General features: G+C 38.0%; 1 protein-coding gene across 4 annotated transcripts in view; it reads left to right on the top strand.

Moving 5' to 3' along the window:
- ITPR2 (inositol 1,4,5-trisphosphate receptor type 2) overlaps positions 1-24187 on the top strand; it is a 438931-nt gene that overhangs the window by 111903 nt on the left and 302841 nt on the right. For all 4 annotated transcript variants that reach the window (XM_081060952.1, XM_081060953.1, XM_081060954.1 and 1 more), the window contains 4 exons: positions 1067-1111; positions 9492-9643; positions 18153-18252; positions 18784-18944. In XM_081060952.1, coding sequence (XP_080917078.1) covers positions 1067-1111; positions 9492-9643; positions 18153-18252; positions 18784-18944 — 458 coding nt within the window. The remainder of the gene's footprint in view (positions 1-1066; positions 1112-9491; positions 9644-18152; positions 18253-18783; positions 18945-24187) is intronic.

The raw sequence follows: 24187 nt of genomic DNA, 5'->3' as shown, positions 1-24187 counted from the left end.
AAATAAGACCTAGCCAGACCATCAGCTCTAATGCGTCTTTTGGAGCAAAAATTAATGTAAGACCTGGTCTTATTTTAATATAGTATAAGACTGGATATAATATAATATAATATAATATATAATATAATATAATACCGGGTCTTATATTAATTTTTGCTCCAAAAGATGCATTAGAGCTGATGGTTCAGCTAGGTCTTATTTTCGGGGAAACACGGTAGCTAAGTGTTCTTTTGAGAGACTCCTGACCTTACATTTTAAGTGGTGACTTGAACTACCTGAGGTTGCCTGTAGAATAGACCAGCTGATTTCAATGAGAATGATAGCATTCAATTGGACAACTCCTTATTTTGAGAAAAACACCTTATAAATTCATTGTTTTACATATTATGAGCTAGTTATTTCACTACAGCAAAGATATTCCTTTGAGACTGTGTCGTCAGGTGGGAGTCAGGAGTTCCGTATTCTAACCAGCTAGAAATGCGTGGACCAATACTCAGCATGTGCAGAACTCATCCTTCTCATCAGAATGACCCCCACCTCCACAATCCAAGCCCAAAGACACGCGCTCTTGTTTGTTTCAATAGTCCTCATGCATTAGCTGACATCTCCGATATAGATCGATATATTGCTCCTCTTTTACTTGGTTTTTTTCTTTCTTGTATGTCTAGCTTGTGGAGCATAATCTTGAATCATTGCTACAACTTTCCTTGGTCTTTTGTTTTAAATTGGTTTCTGAGTTATTGGTCAATGGAAGATTTTGAGGTATTCAAAATAATGAACTCTCTTGAATGCTACCTCAGAGAGGATAGGATTGTCAGCTCTCACTTGTTCAAAGATGTCAACTGTTCTTATATAAAAAAGGCCACGAACTTGGCATTTTGGATCCAGTCTTTACTACTGTTTGAAGGTAATGTTTTAAATTGCGATGTTTACCCGTGGTTTCTTTCTTAAGTTGTTTTTATATTAAACTTAGTTAAGGAAACAATAGTGAACTGAATCAAAGATCCTTTGTTTTGTTAATATGCTTTTGATAGCAATTCAAAACTAGTCTTGTTTTGTTTTCCAGCTTAATCCTGATTATCGAGATGCCCAAAATGAAGGAAAAAATGTGGTAAGTGGAATTGTTTTGTCCCCCCCAAATCCTAAGCATATTGTTTATATTTTAAATGAACAAATTAAAAAGTTAATAGAAAATTTCAAGACTAGAGACTCTGAGATTCTCCGAGCAGAGGCTGTGGATTAAAGGTAAAAGGCAAGAGATAATATGGTTTAGATAACATGAAGATATTCAATAATAGGTATTTAGGGAGATTTCTAGCACCTTAGAGACGATTTATGATTGAGTGCTAAAAGCAACTAACATCTGGAAGATGTTTTCAGAAGTGAATAGAAATTAGGAAGGAGAAATGGAATTATGGCATGATATTAAAAAAGGACAACAGGACAGTCCTTTTTTATTCAAAATAATCTGGTTTCTACCTACAGGGAAATATTGAAGCATCAAACAGCTAGATAACTGATTTTTCTGATATTCTAAAGTGTGCTAATCAAAAAAACACCTCAATCTTATTTTAAAGCCAATTTTCATTAAAATATTTATGAATATTCACCCTGCTCATTTCATCATCATTTGTAAAGAATGTTTTGTGATGACAACATGATTTAATTTAATCAAAATTCGGAAATTTAGTATGATTTGATGTGATGCAGTTAAAACCTGAATGAAAGGCTTTTTTTTTTTTTAAAAAAAGAAATTTGGCAGATATTTTGATATAAAATAGACACAGTCTATAATCAATTTTCTTAAGAATTTAGTAACCCCTTTTGGAATTGGTAGGTATTAGTGCTGCATTATCCAAAATTCCACTCTTTGATAGAGTTGGGATGTTTAATTAAAATGACTGCATCTTTGCCTTGCTATACTGCTTTCTGTTTTACGAGGATGTTGATGTGGGAGAGGTGAATCAAATCAGAATTTCTGGACCCGAATCAATTCTGTTTGGCTCCTGTACCATCTATCAGGTTTACAATAGAAATAAGCTAATGTATTAAGTCATTGGCTCAATAAAAATTTTAATTTGTGTCACAGTGTTCCTAAGCCTACAATTAGGCTTATTACACCAATTGAGTCTTTTGTTTGTAATTCAGTGTCATCACCCTGTGTGTCTCTTCTCCCCTTGGTTTTCATAAAGCTGCTCCAGGACTGTCGGGTTCTTGCTTTTCTATGACTTGGGAAAATGCTATCAGTAGCCATGTTTAAAAAGCTAAGTACATGAATCATAACTTCTTTGGTTTTAACTATTAGCTTCTCAATGGCCTCCAGCCGAAGACCACCAGGAACACACCTGTACTTGAACAAGTGGGGTTTATTATTTATTACTCATTGCACACACACTTGGGGGACCAGAGGGCATCTTAGTTGTGAGATAGAATTTACAGGATTTGGGCTTGTACAAGGTGATTTGGAGGAAGATTTAAGGAAGTGAGGCTTTCCTTTGGGTAGGAATGCTGTCAGGAGGTATTTTAATAAATTTTATTCATAGAGAGGGCAGACTAGAGCCAGGCTAAAGCTGTAATTGCTAAAGAAGCAGCAGTCATTCATATTACTTAGGGTAGAGGGATAGTCATTTTTGTGGCTAAAGGACTGTTCATATTTTATCGATAATCAGATATTATTATGGAGTGTGCTGTTTTGTCTTGATCCATCCTAGTCATAGAATGGCCTTGTCTGATGTTGATGTTTGTGAAATTGTTCATGTTCAACAAGAGAACACTGTGGCTTAGCCATGGGTGCCAGGCCAGCTCCTAGCAAGACCAAGGCCTGGCTGATAATACCAGGCTAGCTGTTGGATGTCAAGGGCTGCTTTCCTCATTCTCAAGGTTTATTTTTAGGATATTCTATGTGACTCTTCAGCATGCTATAGAACCACCATTAACTTGTGTTGCCTTGGACAAGTCAGATAGCTTTCCTAAGACTCAGTTTCCTCACCTGTATAGTGGGATAAGACTGTTTGCCCTACATGCCTCACCCGCATGCCATGAGGTTAAAATGTGATCAGACAAATGGAAACTCTTTGAATAAAAGGTATTAGTGGGCTAAAAATGCAAGTTGTTTCTGCTCAAAGGACACCATATCAAAGCTTCAAACTGTGCAATCGTATTAAATTTCTGAGCTCATCTGAGTGGAAAAATACAGAGTATGAAGGTTTATAGAGCAGCATAAACAATATAAATAAGTAATAAATTATGTAGTTCACTCTTTCTGTTAATTAAGCTTTTAGTTAGACTCGATAGATTTTTCCCCCTTTTTATTCTGAAATACAATTTCCTTATTTATCTCTAAAGGTGAGAAAGAATGCTGTTCTGTTTTAGCAATACTTTAATTGCATATAACACAGGTGGGTCTGCCTTTGCTGTAGACGTTTATGACTAGATGTCATCTGTCATCTCAGAGACACATCCAACTGGAGACATTTGATTTCATTTTTTTTCTCCAAAATCCCTAGTTTGAAAGTAAATAAACCTGAGGATATGGAACAATAAAGCTAACAATATGGCTTCGCATTTTATAGACCATTTGCCACCTAGCAATAATTTTGTTTCTGTCTAAAAAAGAAAACAAAGGAGCAGTTAGAGTTGAGCCTGTGGAAAATGAAATGTTTCCAAAAACACAATGCTCTCTTCCCTCAGACCTGGGTTCCAGTAACACTGAGTTCACTGTGACGTGCTAATTATTTTCTTTCCTAATTTTCCCTATGTTGTCGGTTTAATATCCAGTTAATATCTTTCCTGTAATTTTGAAACCTTTATCAAAATGTTGCCTTCCATTTTTGAAGTTTCAAAGGTTAATGCATGGCACTGCTGAAATGAGGCAGTGTGTGTCAGAGCTCCCATTAAGACCCAAATTGCTGTATTTATTCTTCAAAAGAGCCTATTATTTCCAATCTTACAAATGTACAGCATCCACAGGGACTCTGTAAACATTGGAATCGTGTCAAGCCCAGCTGGGAACCTGACAGTCATTAGTTTCTTCTCCTTGAAAGGATGCATCTTTTCAAATGGCTCTTTGAAGGGGATTTTTTTGGAATAACACCAGCCATTTTAACATTATCGTATTTATGTGGAATGTGATCTGATTTTCCAAGTAAGTGTCTTTTGTCTGTGCTGGGGTTTCTTGACCTCAGCAATATTGATATATTGAGCCAGATAATTTTTTGTTGTGGGGGGCTGTCCTTTGTATTGTTTAGCAGCATTCACGGCTCTACTCACTAGGTGCCAGTACTTGTTCCCCTCAGCCACAGTTATGGCAAATATAAGTGTTTCTGGAAATGCCCCCTGGGGGCCAGACTTTCTCTGCCTGGTGAGAATCATCAGCCTTTGTGTATAAACAGAAATGTTCTAGGAACCATGAAACTTTACTGAAATATACTTGAAAATTCTATTGTATAGAATTTTTCTTTTGGGTGGGCGGGTACCAGATTCTGAAAGAAGACCACCACATTTCCTTGAGTTTTAGTATATAGTCACCCGTGGTAAAGATGATAAGGAGACGGAAGAAAACAAGGGTCATGTTAAGAATCAGTTTGAGAGTAACATTTCGTCAAAGAACCACGGCAAGAGAAGTGTGTGCTGCTTTAAATGGCATGATCGATCCTGCCTGTTACATAAAGTCAGCAGTAAAAACCCCCGAGGGTCTGAACAGAAACACAGATGCGTGCACATCCTTATGCTGCCAGTGGCCTCTCACAGGTCTGAGTCAGCCCTGCAAACACATACATTGTTTCTTACAGAATGTCTCTGGCTCCTAACAACAGAACTGCACCATGAAGTCTCTGCTATAAATTCGATGACTCACAAATGAGTCAACAGAGAAGGTGTTGGAGGAGGCTAACTGCTGTGCTGCCACCGCTGGCCCCAGGACAGGCAGAAGCCAGGCCAGCCGTTAGTGAACGCGGCTGGCTTCTTCTCATAAGGGACTTTCTACTTGTATAACCTGAGAGGCTGTGTGCCGTTCCTTCCAAGTGCAAATGCTAGTTTTATAAGAGCCCAGCGGAGCAGGTTAACATTCTGAAGCCCTGCATTCCCTAAATTGAGAGTGTTTTGGAGAGCTGGCTGATTAGTTAAATTTAACACCTGTCTAAGCTCTGTTGTACCTTAATGTATTTTCATGATGCAAGAGGGAGGGCATTGTGCTTCTGTAATTCTGTGCAGGGAATTAGTGTTTTTTGTGTCTTTTTTCTTACTGAAAAAAAAAAATGTGGGTTTATAAACAAAAGCCACAAGCACACTATTTTGAACAGAACTGTATTCATGTTATGGAAGTATAATATTGATTTTCTTGTATGTTGAAGCTTGATCATGCATTTACAAATTGCATACTTAGAACACATTATTCATATTTCATAATTTAAAAATGTTGAGGGGCTGGCTTGAAGTTGACTGTCAAACTATTTACAAAGGAGAGTTTGTTAAACAAATTAACAGAATACAAGAGATTAAAAGCAGAATGCTTAAGAATAGAATACTCCTAAAAACTTTCTAAACATGTTAGAAGGTCTTATTTACACATAAACAATTATTAGGATAATTATAAATGGAACTTATCTATTCATTAAAGCTTCCCCCCCCCCCCCACAAGGACCTAAGTAAATTATTTAGGAATAAAATAGTACATTCCATGTATCCTATGTAATTAACATTAAATCACAGGTCTTACATTGTATGAGTAATTCAGAGTGACCTGTTTTAGTTAGACCTAATAAATGGGCCTTTTCTATGTTTGGAAATGATTTTTATTGTTCACTGTAAGAGTGTCAAAATAGTGTCAACTCTTGAGACCCCACAGGGAGACATTACTAAGGTGGGTGGGGAAGGAGGGCAATCTCTAGGAGTTTGGATCTGCTCTTTTTTTATAAGTCTAGAAAATTTATTAGCATTTCAAAAGAGGAGTGCGGTACAGCAGGATTGACTCTTGCTAAGTGCACTCCCAAATGACTGATGTATAAACCACAATGCCAATTTTCAGTTACTAAGTAAATCTGGATTGTTGAGTCAGTTAGTGCATTTTCCTTCAAGGGAAACCTATATCAAAAGATGAATTATAATTAGAAGATTGGGGTTCACTCTTGGTGTTGTATATTCTATGAATGATGATATTAAGTACAATGACGTGTATCCGCCATTACAGTATCGTATAGAAGAGTTTCCCTGCCCTCTGTGTTCTGCGTTTTAGTCTTCTATTCACCCTAATCCCTGGCAGCCATTGATCTTTTCACTGTCTCCATACTTTTGCCTTTTCCAGGATGTCATACAGTTGGAATCATACAGTAGGTAGCCTTTCAGATTGGCTGCTTTTACTTAGCACTGTGCATTTAAGGTTCTGCCATGTCTTTTCATGGCTTGATACCGCACTTCTTTTCAGTAATGAGTAGTATCCCATTGTCTGGATGTCCCACAGTTTATTTATCCATTCACCCACTGAAGGACATCTTTATTTGCTTCCAAGTTTTGGTAGTTATAAATAAATAAAGCTGCTGTAGATATCTGTGTGTAAGTTTTTCTGTGGACATAACTTGACAACTCATTTGGGTAAATGTCAAGGAATGTGATTGCTAGATCACATGGTCCAGTGTATGTTTCATTTTGTGCAAAACCATCAAACTATATTCCAAAGTAGCTGCACCATTTTGCATTCCCACCAGCAGTGAATATCGCTCCACATCCTCAGCAGCATTTGATGTTGTCAGTGTTTTGGATTTTGGCCATTCTAGTAGGTGTGTATGGTGTCTCATTGTTGTGAGTAATGTCTCATTATAGAACTTGCAGCTCCCGAATGACATATGCTGTTAGGCATCTTTTCATGTTTATTTTCCATCTATATATCTGCCTTGGTGAGGTGTCTGTTCAGGTCTTTTGCTCAGTTTTTAATTGGATTATTGTTTTCTTATTGTTGAATTTTGAGAGTTTTTTTTTGTATATTTGGACCAAAAAAATCCTTTATCAGCTGTGTCTTTTGCAAGTATTCTAGTCTGTGTCTTGTCTTGTCATCCTCTTGACAGAGCAGAAGCTGCTTTTCCTGAGAAACAGTTTATTAATTATTTCTTTCATGGATGGTACCTCTGATACTGTATTTTTCTTGTATATTCCTGTTTTCCTTTTGCAGTACCATACTCATTTTCCTTTCCTTCTCCTTCCCGTTTCTACCTTCCCATTCCAACGATTTCTCTTTTCCTTAGGACCTTTCTCCTAACCTATTGTGAGAGTTGAAATGCAGGAGGTAAACAAAACTACAAAGGCTGTCTAAATTTCAATAAGGAATGATTAAAAACCAAAATGATTTCAAGACCCAAAGGAATAAATTCCAAGTAATAGATTTTTCACTTCACTAGCTGCTGCCAATGGGTTACTTGGGAAGAAGTCTTTTTAGCTCACAGATGATCTCTAAAGACTGTTCCCAAACTTGAGATTCCATGATCCTCAGCTGTTATGTTACCTAGGCAGCCATCTCCCCCAACTCATTTGTCTGGCCAGACTATTCTTATTGGGTTAAAGACATTTCAATTTTCTTCTTTCAAGATGTGAGAGTGTTTTTGCTCCTCATAGATTTTGTCTTCAATTCACAGACTTTCATGCCTAGAGTGTGAAATGGGTCTCTTGACCCATGAGAATTTTTTAACTTAAGGAAGGTTCTTAGCCATGAGTTCATGGCTACCCTTTGAGGAGTGACTCATTCTGTGTTTAAGGCCTCTGGCTTTGGTTAACTTAGATTGAGGCTTGACTAGTTGAGTTTGGAGCATTCACTACGACCATCTACTGCTCCCCTCCTTCCTCTCCCCCCTCCTTCCCTTTTTGCTCCCTTCTCCCCACTTCTTCTCCCTCCTTCCCCTTTCCTTTTTCTTCCCTCCCCTTCTTTCTCCTCTTCTTCTCTTTCTCCATTCCCTTTCCTCTTCCCTTCCCTCAGTCTTCCTCTTCTATATATACTGCACTCATCTCTTTGTTTAAAGGAAATGATAATACTCACCTTTTTCTCACTCAAATTTTTGTTGTAAGATTAGTGAGAATGACTAAGGGAGTGATTTTGGTATGTGGGAAGCTTTATGTAAATTCAGAAGTATAGTTTTCTTACTGTTTCTGCATTTCCTTCTCTCCTATATCCCTACGCTCCTTTATAATGTATAGTAAGTGAAGTATGACTTTTTCTGATAGTAAACATAGTTCATAATTACTGATTAGAAATAATTTTTATGGGGATCAAACTACTTGGGGAGAGTTTGCCAGACCCCTGCCTTCATTTTGGTGAAGACAGAAGACATATAAGTCAAAGAAGACAAGCTAGCAGGTGCTGCTGGGCTCTGTGGGATCCTGCTCCTTCTGAGGAACCCTGGCAGTTCCTCTGCCGATTCACTGTTCAGAGGTGCTACCAATTTGTACAGCATTTACAAAAGACACCAGAATGAATCTGCAGGGGTTTCTGATGCAAGGAACATGATATTCACAATCTCAGAGTGGAACTTCAAGTGAACATTTTGGAATGACCAGGTGTAATGTTTCATTGTCATAGCAGCCCTTACGGAAATGCTTATTGTTGGATATGGACCACTTTCATTTTTCTTTTGAGCATCCCTTCCCTCCCCTGCTTTCATTCAACTTCCTGTGATGGTATAATGACCCTCACTTTCTTTCTCACTTTAAAATTCATTTGTTTTCATAAGTATGTATAAGTAATTATATTTATGCACGTAATTACCAAGCATACACTACATTTGCTGCGTCATATTTTGGTCTCTTGTGCATTACATTCTTCCACGGGGGATTGAGACTTGGGGGAAGTTCAAATAAAAATACCAAATCATCAATCTCGTATGGCTGCTTGCTTAATATGGTAGGAGTGTACTAGAAATATTGACTGAGTTTCCCATCATCATGAAGGCTTCTATTTGTGCAGATCTCACTTTATTTCACTTAATATGCCATTATATTGTGTTCTTGGATCTAATGGAACAAGCGGATGAACTGAATGAGAATGTTGCTGGCGATTCCCCTTCTTTCCAGATTATTGTCCCAATTATGTTTTGGGAATTAGGCAGAAACTCTGAAACTGCCATATTTACTCTTTAATTTATGAAATCTAGATGATTCAACCCACTATTTTCCCTCTGTGTTTGTTTTAAATGTGGAATGGTCAAAATTACTACTGTGTAAATAGGTTTAATATAAAGGAAGGGAACTACTGTGACTGTTAGTTAGTGCCTTGATAATTTGCCCAGATCCAGCCACTTGTCGAGGAGTGTGTGACTTATCGCTGTTGATAATAATTACTTCAAAGGCTATCAGGCCTGACCTTCTCTTTTTGGATGACGTGAAATAAACATCTCTATAATCCAGTGAAGAAATCAGATTATAATGTGCAAATTTAAAGCTTATCTCCCAATTAATTGGAGAGTTTAGTAAGAAACCTGATAAAAGTAAATAACCTTCTACCTCCTCAACAGAGAGATGGAGATCTTCCAACTTCAAAGAAGAAACGCCAGGTAGGGGAGAAGATCATGTACACCTTGGTCTCAGTTCCACATGGGAATGACATTGCGTCCCTTTTTGAACTGGATGCCACAACCCTTCAGAGAGCTGACTGTCTGGTTCCAAGGTAAGAAAAAAATTATGGTTAAAAAATAATGTTTCTTAGAATAATTTTACTGGTAGGTAAGGAATTAAAATCATAATGTTAATATAATTTTTTGTGATATCAGTGCAGCGAGCATAAGTGAAGAACAAGTATGTAAAAAATCATGCCGCTTTTGTAAGTTAACATACTTTGTTTTAGTTTCATAAATAATTACAATGTGCAGGACTAAAGAAACCCTGAAAAATTTATAAGAATCATCTATTGTTATTACTTATATGGCTTTTGGTTACTAAAATAAAAAATAATTTAGAAGCTTTCTATTAATGCTAATATCACTTATTTTTATCATGCCAGGTTCCAGATTTCTTTCTCTCTCCCTTTCTTCCTTTCTCTCTCTCATTCCGTCTCCCTCTCTCCCTCCCTTCTTTCCTTCTCTTTCTTTCTCTTTCATTCATTCATTGGTTTATTTATTTAGTCATTCAGTCAACAAATCTTTATTGAACAAACATTGCCCTTAACATTGGGAAGAAAACAGTGAATAAACTGGTTATATACTTAAATTCAAGTGGGGGAGAGAGGCAATAGACAAAATACAAGGTCAGGTAATGAAAATGCTTTGAAAAATAATTGCAGAGTATGGAGAGAATTCTATTAGGTATGAGTATTCAGAAATGGCCTTTCTGCTTTCGGATATTTGAGAAAAGATCTGAATGATTTGAGAGATCAAGTCCTCTCCATTAGAAGTATGTCAAACAGCAGGAACATGAAATGGAAACGTCTTGAATTTACTAGGTGTGTTTAAAGACCAGCTTGGAGACTAGTTGGACTTAAGTGAGCGAGAGGGAGGGGCAGGATTGATAATGAGGTAGCCAGAACTTAATGTAAGAGAATGTCTTGCATTCTTTTGCTTGAATTTGATTACTTTAAGCTCTTTTGCCTACAATTGTCTACTTTCTAACGACAGCACTACAATGCACTCTCTAGATGCACAGAAGAGTCTTGCCCATGTTATGGGGTCTAGTGGGATGGTTCTAACTTGTCCTTGAAAGAGCATTATTGTCCTTGCCCTTGGGCAGATGGCAATGGTTAGGCTGAAGTACCTACACAAAAGACAGACATTATTGTGTAGGTTACTTTCAGGGAGGGTAAAAAGTTGCTGTGCTAACACTGCTGAGAAAGACTGTTCCTTGACCTTCCCTGGGTGTTTCATGGTTACTCTCACTCATGAGAAATACTACCGAATCTTGGCTTTATATGAGCTATCTCTTACTCTTTCCTGTTCCATCAATTTAAGCCTGTAAAGAGATCCCTTCTGAAGGTTTTACCTGATTCAGATTTCTGGCCCTTTTTTCTGAGTATTGGGATCCTAATCAATCCTTTGTATAACTTTGATCATTTTAGGTTTTAACTCAGCAAAAATGAAGTCCTTCTTGAACTCTAACTAGGAAGGTTTGCTTAAGGAAATAAAAAGGATGTTACTATAAAGTGCATTGGCCCATGACAAGCTCGTGAGCCTTGCTTTACGTGGAAGTGTTAATCTAGTACTATTCAAAACTGTTGAAGCCCTTCTCAGTGTAGAACAGAGTTTTGTATTAACATAGATTCATTTGTCATTAATTGTATTAAAGCTAATGTTAATTAACACTTAATAATAACTACTGTTATGATATAAGTCTTAAACACTTTCTACCGTGTTTCCCAGAAAATAAGACCTAGCCAGACCATCAGCTCTCATGCATCTTTTGGAGCAAAAATTAATATAAGACCCGGTCTTATATTACTATAAGACCCTGTCTTACATAATATAATGTAATATTAGACCAGGTCTTATGTTAATTTTTGCTCCAAAAGATGTGTTAGAGCTGATGATCTGGCTAGGTCTTATTTGTGGGAAAACACGGTAAGTGCTAAGCCCTCTGTCAAGTTATATATACATGTGTGTGTGTGTGTGTGTGTGTGTGTGTGTGTATTTATTTATTTTAGTTCTAGCAGCAACTCTTACAAATCAGGAGCTAGAGGCTTAGGTAGAGCAGTGCTTTTCAAGTTGACTCTAAATTGTAATTACCTGTATAGCACTGAAACCTCTCTATGCTCTGGTCGCACCAAGAGCAGTGAAATCAGAGTTTTGGGGGTGGGATGCAGGCTTTACTTTTTAAAATCGTTATCCTAATATTTGATCCTGGAGTGTGCGAATTCAAAGCCTCTGCTCTTAACCACTATGCTACCATGCCTTCATAGTTTAGACTTTCAGATTATATCAAGATTTTAATAGCAACATATTTATGTGGCATAGGTCTGAAAGAGCTACTGATTTCCAAAATTCTTGCAAATTTCAAGTTATTATCTTCAAGTATAATCTCTTTAGTTTGGAACCCAGCAACCTAGGTCAACTCAATAAGCATATATTGAACAAGTATGAGTAAGATTAGGGGAAATGTCCACAGGGCTAAATAAGCTGTGGCCCCACTTTTCAGATGCTTTCAATATCGTGGGGAAGACAATTGAATCCAAATTAACATCTCCTGTGTAATTCAATGCAGGAAATGATAAGTGGTAAAACAGAGGTATTTCAGAATTTGTGATTATTTGGGCAAGGATCGGATCTTTCCTATTTTAGGTTTTTGAAATTCAGTCTCTATTTTGTCTACTTTTATGAATGAACAGAACCATGGTGTTTTATGAAACTCTTTCCCTGAGGCCCTTGGTGTTTTATTTGATTTTCTTTTATTGGACTTAATGTTTTCTGCCTCATGTTGTATGGCTTATTTATATCTTACCTTTCCTACTGAATTCTTATCCACTTGAAAGCAGAGAACTTACCACAGTGCTTTTCTTCTAATAGACAACCCATATTTGTTAAAGAAATGATAATGAAAGATTCACTAAAAATTATAATATTTGAATTGGATGAAATTGTAGCTGTTCTCAGGCACTGCCATAGTTCATACACAGTTGATTCTTATTATTCCTGGAACACTGCATTAAAAAATACTGAGTCGTTGCTCCTAGGAAATACGGGGTTAGGTTCATGAGACCCTCTAGTCCAGGGGTGTCCAAACTTTTTTCAATGTTTTTCACCAAGGGCCATATGCGGTAAAATACACAAACAGCCGGGCCACTCACTGGAGGTGAAGTATGTATTGCCTCACCTGGTTTATTAGAGTAAACTAAACATATTTTTGGAATTTGCTGCAGGCCAGTTAACAATGGATCATGGGCCGCAGTTGGCCCGCAGGCCGCAGTTTGGACACCCCTGCTCTAGTCACAATATGTATATATTTTTGTCCTTTATTTTGTTTATGTGATATATCACATTGATGGATTTGCGGATGTTGAACCATCCTTGTGCCCCGGGGATGAACCCCACTTGGTCGTGATGAATAATCTTTTTAATGCATTGTTGCATTCGATTTGCTAGAATTTTGTTTAGGATTTTTGCATCTGTATTCATCAGAGATATTGGTCTGTAGTTTTCTTTTTTTGTGTTGTCCTTACTAGGTTTTGGTATCAGGGTAATGTTGGCCTCATAAAGTGAGTTAGGGAGTACTGTCTCTTCTTCAATTTTTTGGAAGAGTTTGAGCAGGATTGATTGGTATTAGATCCTCTTTGAAGGTTTGGTAGAATTCACTAGGGAAGCCATCTGGTCCCGAACTTTTGCTTTTGGGAAGGTTTTGGATGACTGATTGAATTTTGTTACTGGTGATCAGTCTGTTTAGATTTTCCAGTTCTTCATGGTTCAGCCTTTGAAGGCTATATGTTTCTAAGAACTTGTCCATTTCTTCTAGGTTATTGAATTTGGTGGCATATAGTCCTTCATAGTATTCTTGGATGATCCTTTGTATTTCTGTGGTGTCCGTGATAACTTCCCCTTTTTCATTTCTGATTTTGTTAATTAGTGTCTTCTCTCTTTTTATCTTAGTGAGTCTTGCAAAGGGTTTGTCAATTTCGTTAATCTTTTCAAAGCACCAGCTCTTTTTATCACATTAATTTTTTCTAATTTTTTCTATTGTCTTTTGTTCTCTTCATTTAGTTCTGCTCTGATTTCATTTAGTTCTGCTCTGTTTTTGTTATTTCCTTTCTTCTGCTGACCTTGGGTTTCACTTGTTCTTCTTTTTCTAGTTCTTTAAGGTGTAATATGAGGTTATTTATTTGGGATTTTTCTTGTTTCTTGACATAGGCCTGTAATGATATAAATTTCCCTCTTAAAACTGCTTTTGCTGAATCCCAAAAATTTTGGTAGGACGTATTTTCATTGTCATTTGTTTCTATGTATCTTTTGATCTCTCCTCTAATTTTTTCTTTGACCCAGTCGTTCTTTAAAAGTATGTTGTTTCATCTCCATGTATTTGTGTTTTTTCCTGCTTTCTTTTTGCAGTTGATATCCAATTTCAAAGCCTTGTGATTAGAGAATATGCTTGGTATGATTTCAGTCTTCTTAAATTTGCTGAGGCTAATTTTGTGTTCCAATATATGGTCTATCCTTGAGAACGTTCCATGTACACTTGAAAAGAATGTATAGTCTGATGTTTTAGGATGAAGTACTCTATATATATCAATTATGTCCATTTGATCTAATGTGTCATTTAGGGCTACTATGTCGTTATTTATTTTCTGTTTGGATGATCTATCCATAGCTGTCAATGATGTATTTAAGTCCCCTAGTATAATTGTGTTTTGGTCAATTTCTCCCTTTAGTTCTATTAGTAGTTGCTTGGTATATTTCGGTGCTCGCTGATTGGGGGCATAAATGTTGATGACTGTTATGTCTTCTTGTTGTATAGTCTCCTTTACCATTATGAAATGTTCATCTTTGTCTCTTGTTATCTTTTTCACCCTGAAGTCTGTTTCATCTGATATCATTATGGCTACACCTGATTTTCTCTGGGTACCATTTGCTTGGAGTGTCAATTTCCACCCTTTTACGTTGAGTCTATGCTTTTCCTTTTAGCTGAGATATGTGTCTTGGAGACAGCATATGGTTGGGTTTAGTTTTTTGATCCAATCTGCTATTCTGTGTCTTTTTATTGTTGAGTTCAGTCCATTTACATTTACGGTGATTATTGATACGTGAGGATTTCCTGCCTGCCATTCTATCTTTAGTTTTCTGGTAAGGCTGTGTCTCCATTGTTTCTTTGCCTTTTTGTTGTTGTCTATTATTTCTGTGTGGTGGTATTCTATGATGTTTCCCTCTGTTTCTTTTATTACAGTATATATTTCAATTCTGGAGTTTTTTGAGTGGTTACCCTTAAGTTTATTTATATAAAAGAAAGTTTGATATTTAGAGTATTCCATTTTCTTCAGCACACTTCCTTTCTCCATTTCCATATTCTGGTTCAGGCCTTTACTCTCCCCCTTTTTATGTTTCGGTTGCCACAAATTGTCCCTGTTGATGGTGGTCGAATATCCTCCTTTAATATTTCTTGTAGTACAGGTCGTGTATTAGAAAATTCCCTCAGCTTCTGTATGTCTGGAAAGGTCTTTATTCCTCCTTCATATCTAAAGGATATCTTTGCTGGATAAATTATTTTTGGGTCATAATTTCTCTCTTTCAATAGTTTGAATATTTGGTTCTACTCCCTCCTGGCTTGTAGAGTTTCTGCTGAAAAATCTGATGATAATCTAATGGGCTTTCCTTTGTAGGTTACCATCTTCTTTTCCCTGGCTGCCTTGAGGTTTCTTTCTTTGGCGTTGATTTTAGACAGCTTCAATACAATGTGCCTTGGAGAAGGCCTGTTGGGATTGAGGTAATTAGGTGTTCTATTTACTTCTTGGGTTCGAGGATCCAGCTCTGTGTACAAGTTTGGGAAGTTCTCATCGACAATTTGTTTGAATATATTCTCTGTTCCCTTCTCTCTTTCTTCTCCTTCTAGTATGCCCATTATTCTTATATTGCTCTTTCTGATGGAGTCAGAAAGTTCTTGTAGAGTTCTTTCATTTCTTTTAAGTCTCAAGTCTCTTTCTTCTTCCATCTGTGTAATTTTCAGGTTTCTATCTTCGATGTCACTGATTCTTTCCTCCATCTGGTCTACTCTACTATCTAAGCTGGTTATTTCATTCTTAATTTCTTCTGTTGAGTTCTTAATCTCCAGAAGTTCTATTTGGTTCTTTTTAAAATTTCAATCTCTTTAGTAAAATGCTCATATTGTTCTTTGATTGTGTTTCTGAGTTCATTAAACTGCCTTTCTGTGTTTTCTTGTATCTCGTTGAGTTTTTTCAGAACTGCAATCTTGAATTCTCTATCATTTAAGTCACATATTTCCATATCTTTAAGTTCTTTTTCTGGGGACTTTTCGTTTTCTTTCTGAGCTGTCTTGTTGCCTTGGTTATTCATGGCAATTACTGATTTATTATTTCTCCTCCTAGACATCTACAGGAGTGGCTTCTGCAACAGGTTGATAGGAAGAGGTCTTTCTTTTGTTTTCCAGTACTTGTTGGTAGAATGTTTTATTTTCTCTCCCACTGCAGCATTTTTTTCTTCTCTCACACAGTAGTGCTATGTTTTCTCTGCACTATTCCAGCTTGTCACACAATGGGGGGATTCCCTTGGAGATGTGCTTCTAATAGTTCACCTGGGTCACAGGGTGCAGAGTCCTTGTGGGTATGTGGAGAGCTTTTGAAGTTCCAAAGTTTTTCCTGCACCAGATTCATAGCCCATATGTTTCAACCGTTTTGTTTACTCCTGCAGGGATCCACCCAGATAGGTGGGACCAGGGGTGGGGTGAGTTGTGAGAGGTGGCCCAGTTGTGAGAGGTGGCAGAGCAATGGCGGCGACCACCACCACAGCGAGTCCTGCTTCCACAGCTCCCTCACCTTTGCCGGAACTAGTTGGGCTGCGAATCTGTGTCTGCAGTCCACAGTTCTCAGAACAGCAAATATTCTGTTCTTTTGATCTGACGCTGCTACTGTTCCACTTCTAGCACCGGCAGATGGGGGCTGGCTGAGCTCTGAGAGGGTAGGGAGAGGCGGCTAGTCTCAGTGCCTAAGGCTTCCGTTCTCTGCTTGGCTGTGAGGGCTTCAATCACCGTTTTCAATATTCTTCCCTCAGGCTTTTCTCCTAGGTCTCTGCCGTGAGCATTGGGTTCAGCCATGTTATATGCTGCCCCCTCAGCCCTGTGGGCCATAAGCGGAGCCCTAGCAGTCTGAGTTTTTCCCTCTCACAGCTGCGGAAGTTCCGGGACGCAGTGAGCTTGGAGCACTGAGCTAGGTCTGCGTCCTGTGCCCGCACCGCTCCGTCTCCGCATTTCTCCCTTTTCTCCTCCCCGCTCGTGCGATTCTCCCACCTTTAGGTGAATTCAGTAGTGGGCCTCTTCGTCTTGCCTGTCTGCTGTGCAGGGAGTCCTTTGTGGAGTTATTGTTGTTCGAGTAGTTGTAAATTCCAGGGGAGCTTTACAGAGGCTCACCTCACGTCGCCATTTTGATCTAGTCACAATATTTTTGACAATCAATCAATATGTAAACTTGTGTTGTATGTATTTCTGTCTAAAGACACCGATTTAATATATATTGTTGATTCATTATTATTGACTTCACTTTCATCAGCACTATCGTCATGTCTGAATGATGCTTATCTAACACAAGTATTTTCTCCATAAGGTACACCACAGCTTTTCTCTTAGGACTAGTAGACAGCACTTCAGCACTATGCTTGGGGACTTTTTTTTTTTTTTTTTAGTTTATTAGGGTGACAATTGTTAGAAAAATACATGGTTTCAGGTGTACAATTCTGAAATACATCATCTGTATATCACATTGTGTGTTCACCATCCAGAGTGAGTTCTCCTTCCATAACCATATATTTGATCCCCTTTACCCTAATCTTTAAATAACAAACACACCAACAAAAAACATAGAAATGTGAAAAACATGGCACTCAATAGATCACATGTTTATGGTATAAGAGCAAAAAGAAGAAGGCAAAGCATTGCCTTGTTCAGCCTGACTGGTGTGTGTGTGTGTAGATGGAGGGGTCTCAGATTGTTTGCCGCTCTGCACATGTCCAAGGATGGCTGCGAAAGAGCCCTGAATATTGATTTGTGGGTTCCAAATTTTAGTGAGTAGATAAATTCTACAAGCACGGAATCCATGAATAATTGGATCAACTATGTATAATTTTACATGATTAAACTACAAAAAGAACTACTATCATACAGCAGTTTTAACTGAGTTGGTTATTTGATCAGTGCTTCTCACTTTAGCATGTATCAGAATTGCCTGGAAAGCCTGTTAAAATACTCATCGTTGGGCCCCACCTGACGAGTTTCTGAATTAGTGGACTGGGATACAGCCTCAGAATCTGCATTTCTAATAAGTTCTCAGGTGATGCTGATGCTGCTGATCCAGAGACCACACTTTGAGAACCACTGCATACTTAGTCTGTAGTTCAGAAATTTTCCTTCAACCAAACTGATCTACACTTGAGTCAATTACTTGTCTAAAATATATTTATATTTCTGTCACAATGAATCTTTTAAATATGTTAATATGTAAGTATCTTAATTTTCTATAATTTTTAATGTTATTTTGCTTTCAGGAACTCATATGTTCGGTTAAGACATTTATGTACCAACACATGGGTAACCAGTACTAGCATCCCCATAGACACAGATGAAGAGAGGCCTGTTATGTTGAAGGTAAATGTATCTGAAAATGGTTTAATTTTCAGCCAAATGTTGTGTGAATAGGATTAAGGGGCGACTGACGTGTTCCTTACAACCCGTCTTCACCAATATTAGGGATTATTGCCATTCATTTAATCAAATTCTCATGTCTTCCAGTTGCTTAGGTAGCTTGGCTGCAGCAGAGCTGTTATTCAGGACAATGCAGCACAGCCGTGAAATGAGTGGGAGGAGCGTGTTAGAAAGGGGAGACGATTCCAGGCGTTCATTTTCTCTCCTCTGTTGAAACAGAAACAGAGGACAAGTGTGAAAGGGACCCATTTCCAGTCGGGCTTTGGGCTTTGGGGACAAGGGAATAAGTGGGTACGGATTGTCTCTGTTCCACTTTCCCCAGCAGATGACACAGGTGTGAATTTCTGTGTTTAGATTATCTACTCCTGTTTTGATTTTTAAAACCATACTGAGATATTGTTAATCCTTGAAGAATATTGCAGTTATTGAAAAAAGCAAACAAAAAACTAATCTAATGGAAAACACACATTGCAGATTGGAACTTGCCAAACAAAAGAAGATAAAGAAGCATTTGCCATTGTGTCTGTCCCTCTGTCTGAGGTCCGAGATTTAGATTTTGCCAATGATGCAAATAAAGTGCTGGCGACCACAGTTAAAAAACTGGAAAATGGCACAATAACTCAGAATGAAAGGAGGTGAGTAACTTTTTAAAATGGCTCTTAAATCAACAAGAGTCAATTATCAACACTTGCAGTAAACCTCAAAGGAATGAATGACTTGAAGGGAATATCTAGAATGTTCTCAATAGCAGCACACCTGCTTCCAATGAGCAGATCATCGTGAGTGAATGAAAATAGTGACATTGAAATCTGGGGGAATGTTTGCTTTTTTCCATTTTAGTTTGGCTTGAAAGCAGTTGTTTTTAGTTACTGTTATGCAGGGCGGCAGGCGGGGTCTCAGCTCCCGCTCCCCACATAAGATCACAGAACATGGTGAGGCCAAAAAGGAACACCCACGGAGTGTGGGGACAAAGCCCCAAAAAGCAGTTTCCAGGCTCTTGGCCTTACATAGAAAGGTGCTGGCTCAGGTAGTAAATGGCCATCAACTGTGATTGGATGGCCATCAGCTGTGGCTAGTTGGCCGTCAGCTGTAACCAGTGAGCCATTGGCCACTAATATAACTGCCGTGGCTACGCTAGCAGAAAGAAAATGGGGGCTAGCAAGAGAGGATTGCAGAGAGGCGGATGCCGCCGGTGAGAATATAGTGATATGACTCCCCTACTTATGGCTCCGTGGGTGTTCCTTTTTGGCCTCACCATGTCCTGTGTTCTTATGTGGGGAGCGGGAGCTGAGACCCCGATGGACGCCCCGCATGACACAGAGCCATAGGGAGTCATACCACTATTGTCTCGCTGGTGGCTGGGTTGGAGACACAGGAAGCAGGAGCCACACGATCCGCAACTCGCTGTCCATTTGTCTCTGCCAACCGACCTCACTTGTTAGCTGCAATCTGCCCTGCTAACTGCAATCCGCTCTTGCTAGCTCAGCCACGATCTTCTTGCTAGTCCCCATTTGCTGCTAGCGTAGCCACAGGAATTATATTAGTGGCCAATGGCTCACTGGTACAGCTGACGGCCAACTAGCCACAGCTGATGGCCATCCAATCACAGTTGATGGCCATTTACTACCTGAGCCAGCACCTTTCCACGTGAGGCCGAGAGCCTGGAAACTGCACTCCTGGCTCTGTCCCCACAGTGACTCTCTGACCTTTCCTTTTTAAATGTTTCATAAGAGATTCGTAATACCTTTTGCAGCACTTGATTTGATATTTTGGATTTCTAAAGGTCCTAAAAGAAGCTGTATGTTTTTGTTGTTGTTGTTGTTGTTCTTACTTATTTAGCATACATTTCTCTGCTCAGGTACCACAAAACCAACAAATACGTTATACCAGAAAACAATCTGCAAAGTGTAGCTCTGTCCTTAGTACTCCCTCAGAGAAACTGGATCCTTGTCTCTTCAATACTGGTTTTGGAAAATAGTGAGAAAGAGAATATTTATCAATTATTTCATCTTTGTGTTAGTACTGTTAGGCACTGGAAATGCGTTTTATCTAATGCTTCAAACATCCCTGAGATGGACGTTATTTCCATTTCACATAAAGGAAAACTGAGAGGTTACTCAAACTGGGTAAGCTCACACAGTTAGTAGGGAATTCAGTCATGCGTTTTTTTTTAGGTACATACGTCTCCAGTACACCAAAGCACAAGCATTCGCTGTATTTCCTCTCTTCATGCTCTGCTACATACCTTTACATTTGAACAAGAAAAGGCTATTTACCAACTTGCCAAGCATTCATACATTGGAAACTCATACACAGCTGGTGAGATGATAACAGGCATAAGCACTTTGGAAAATAGTTTGACAGTTCCTAACAAAGTTAGAGGGGCAGTCACTTCTTATATAAGCGATCATGCAGTATCTGTCCTTTCATGACTCGCTTATGTCATTTAGCATAATGTTCTTTAGTTTTACACATGGTCACGTGTGACAGGATTTCCCTTTTAAAAGATGAATAAATTTCCACTGTATGTTTATGTATCTGTAGCTTTTTCTTTACCCATTTATACACTGAGAGACGTTTAGGTTGTTTCCATATCTTGGCTCTTGTTAATAATGCTGCAAAATCGTCCAGCTCATACAAACAGAGAGTAGAATGATGGTTGCCAGGGTGTGGGGGTGGGGAGGAGAAAATGACGAGTTTCTATTCAACAGGTATAAGGTTTCATTTACCCAAGATGAATAAGTTTTAGATCTTCCATATAACATTGAGCCTATAGTTAACAATACTGTGTTGTACACTTAAAAATTTGTGAAGGTAGAGCTCATAAGTATTTTTAATACACACACACACACACACACACACACACTCGCGCACATGCAAATATTCTATGACTCACCAATTCCACTCCTAGGCTGAACGTTCTTGAACATCTGTCCCAAAGAAGCTCCTACACATGGGCACCAGGACACATATTTAAGAATGTTCAGCCTTATTCTAAATAACCTCAAGCTGAAAACTATCCAACTGTCCATCAACCGGTTGAATAAGTGAGTACCATTTTGGTATATTTGTACAGTGGAATACAGTATAGCAATGAAAATAAATGAACTACATCTATGTACAAAAACAGATAAATCTAATAAACTTTAGATTGAGTGAGAACTAGACACAAATACATTTCACTGTAATATTATTTGTAAAGTTCAAAAACAAGCAGAACTAAACTCTTTATTTGGGGTCCTTAAGAAATTGGCAGAGCTATAAAGAAAGGTAAGAAAATACTTGTCACAAAAATCAGGTATTCTCCTAAGAGGGGAGGAATTTGAGGAGGCTCTTGCAATGTTACATTTCCTGTTCTAGGTAGTGGTTTATGGGGTTCACATTTGTAAATGATCCATATCTAAACATATATGTTCTATGAACTTTTAGAAATATATCTTACAATACAAAGGAAAAAAAATCCAACTTGCTTCTTTCCATCCCTATCAATAGAAAAACATCATAAATATGCAAACAGATGGAATACATGTTTGTTAGCTTCCTTTGTTCTTACCTCTGTTCCCCCCCCACCCCCTCCAGCAAACTTGCATTTGCAAACACTATTGTGTATTCAATCATACCTTCACCCCTGTTGGGGGAAATAAATAAAGGCCAGAAGCTGACACAACTGTTCCACTCTTCTACAGATAATCAAATATCAGCTCTAAATTATGACACGTAATGGAATCTGATGTGCATAGCACTTTTCATTTGCCTGTTTTTTGCTATTAATGCTTCCTTTTGATGAATCTGTTTCTTTATTTCTGTCACTCTCACATATACACAGAAATTTACTCAGCTTCACAGAAAAAGTCTCTTGGTAAGCATTACGGTGCTCCTTGAAGATATAAACAAGTAAAAGATTAATATGACAAGCACTCCACCATTGCTGGTTGTAACCCTGCATGAGGCGCTCTTCTTCAGTTTCTGCTGGAGAGAATCTTAACCTCTCCAGATGATTCTAAGGAGTGTGGTGGACCAACACTGATCAGGGACTAGGCATTTTTATTTTCCCTGCTTCCTTCACCACTGTTTTAGAGTGAAAAACACCATAGCAAAAAGAAGGTGTTGTTTGAGAAAGATGAAGTTGCAATTATTGATCTTAACTTAGTAATTTCAGAAAAAGCCACCTTCCATCAAAATTCATTTAAAGCTGCCTGTCAGTACAACATTGCTTGTGGCATAGCTGAATAATACACTTGTGTTAGTTTCTGGGTTTTAGAATTCAATATAAAATTCTTTCTGAAAATACCTCACAACTCTTGACTTTTTCTCCCCTCTGGAGAATGAAGTTATTATTAGGTATTCTTTTACTCCAGGAAGAATGATACCAGGTCAAAGGGAAGGTGTTAGAATATTACAGTTTTTTTCAGTATGTCTGTATTGCTTGAATCCTGTCTCTCATAACTCCCCCTTTACTCACCCCAGGAAGGGACTCCGGAGGCACAACTCCCGTGTTATGCTCAGTGGGATTTTCTGGTCTTATTCTGCATAGCTGCATCAACCAAATAGAGAATATTGGGAACATGTTGGGGGTGGGAGAGGAGGGAGAATGGAGGGCGGTTAACTGCTATTCAAAGGTGGAGGAAGTGACATATGCAGTTATAACCGGAAATTCTGCACCAGGTTTGACCTCTAAGGGTACAGAAAAAGACGTGAGGTTCCTCTGCAGCATTTATGGTTCAGTCTCCACTTATTTCCAGTTTGACTGAACTCCTGGTGTATGCCAGGCACTGGGCCAGGCAGCATGTGTACATGTGGTGGTAATGCGGGGTGAAGAGCAGGCTATGCCTGTGTCTTGCAATTTATGTGCTTGAAGATTGCTTCTAATTCCCAGGGACAGAAGCTTAGAATCTAGAATAGGTTTCATCCAGCATGGGATTACCAGGTCACTGTTCTTCTGATTCAAAGTTAATATCGTCCGATAGCAATCTTAAGTTTTATTTGCCTGATATTACTTTCTCTGCACTAGCTATTTTTTTGTTTAGCGTTTGACTAGGTGCCTATTTTTCAATATCCATTTATTTTAGATTTCCCGGTCGTTTTGTTTTATTATAGTAATGTCTCTTTTGAGCAGCAGAGAGCTGGATTTTTAAAATCTAATCTGATAATCTATTTTAATTTGCTAAAGTTTGATTACTTTGCATTTGATAAATAATTTGCAAGATTCATTTTGATATCTAACGGTATCTTATTTTTGTTTTTTTTCTTTCTTTAGCTTTTTTCTTTTCCCTCTTTTTTATTGCTTTCTGTTAGATTCATGTTCATAGTTTCTCCCCATTTTTCCTTTTTCTCTACTGGTTTAGAAACTATAGATTGTATTTCTGTTCTTCAGCAGTTACCCTTATGGTCATAGAGCATACCATTTTAACTATATAGTCACACATTTTAATTATATATCCTTTCTTACAAAACTTGAAGATGTTAAATATTTCTTTCTTTGTCTCATGGAAGGAAAGTACCTCAGAATGCTTTAATGCACTGATATTCTGCCTCCCATCTTTTTTGGAATAATTGTTTGAACCATAGTTTTCCATTTATTCTTTTTATTTAAAAATTTAATTCATATTTTATATATACAAAAGAATATAAATTTTGGCATATCACCTTTTTTACTGAAAAGTTTAGTTTCTAAACATTTCTCAGTAATCAATTATATTTCTTAATACAGAGGGTGCTAAAAAATGTATACATATTTTAAGAAAGGAAAAAACTGTATTAAAATTGTAACACGCAGCATATACCAATAACGAAAGATGAATACAAGTCATGTGTATGCATTTTTTGGCATCCCCGGTATATTTCACCTCTTTCCCTGCTTGCTTTCATTTCTTGCATC

Source organism: Rhinolophus hipposideros (genome assembly GCF_964194185.1).
Source record: "Rhinolophus hipposideros genome assembly, chromosome: 9".
Taxonomy (NCBI): Eukaryota; Metazoa; Chordata; class Mammalia; order Chiroptera; family Rhinolophidae; genus Rhinolophus; species Rhinolophus hipposideros.
The sequence above is the reverse complement of the archived record's forward strand: the minus strand, read 5'-3'. Positions and strand labels throughout refer to the sequence as shown.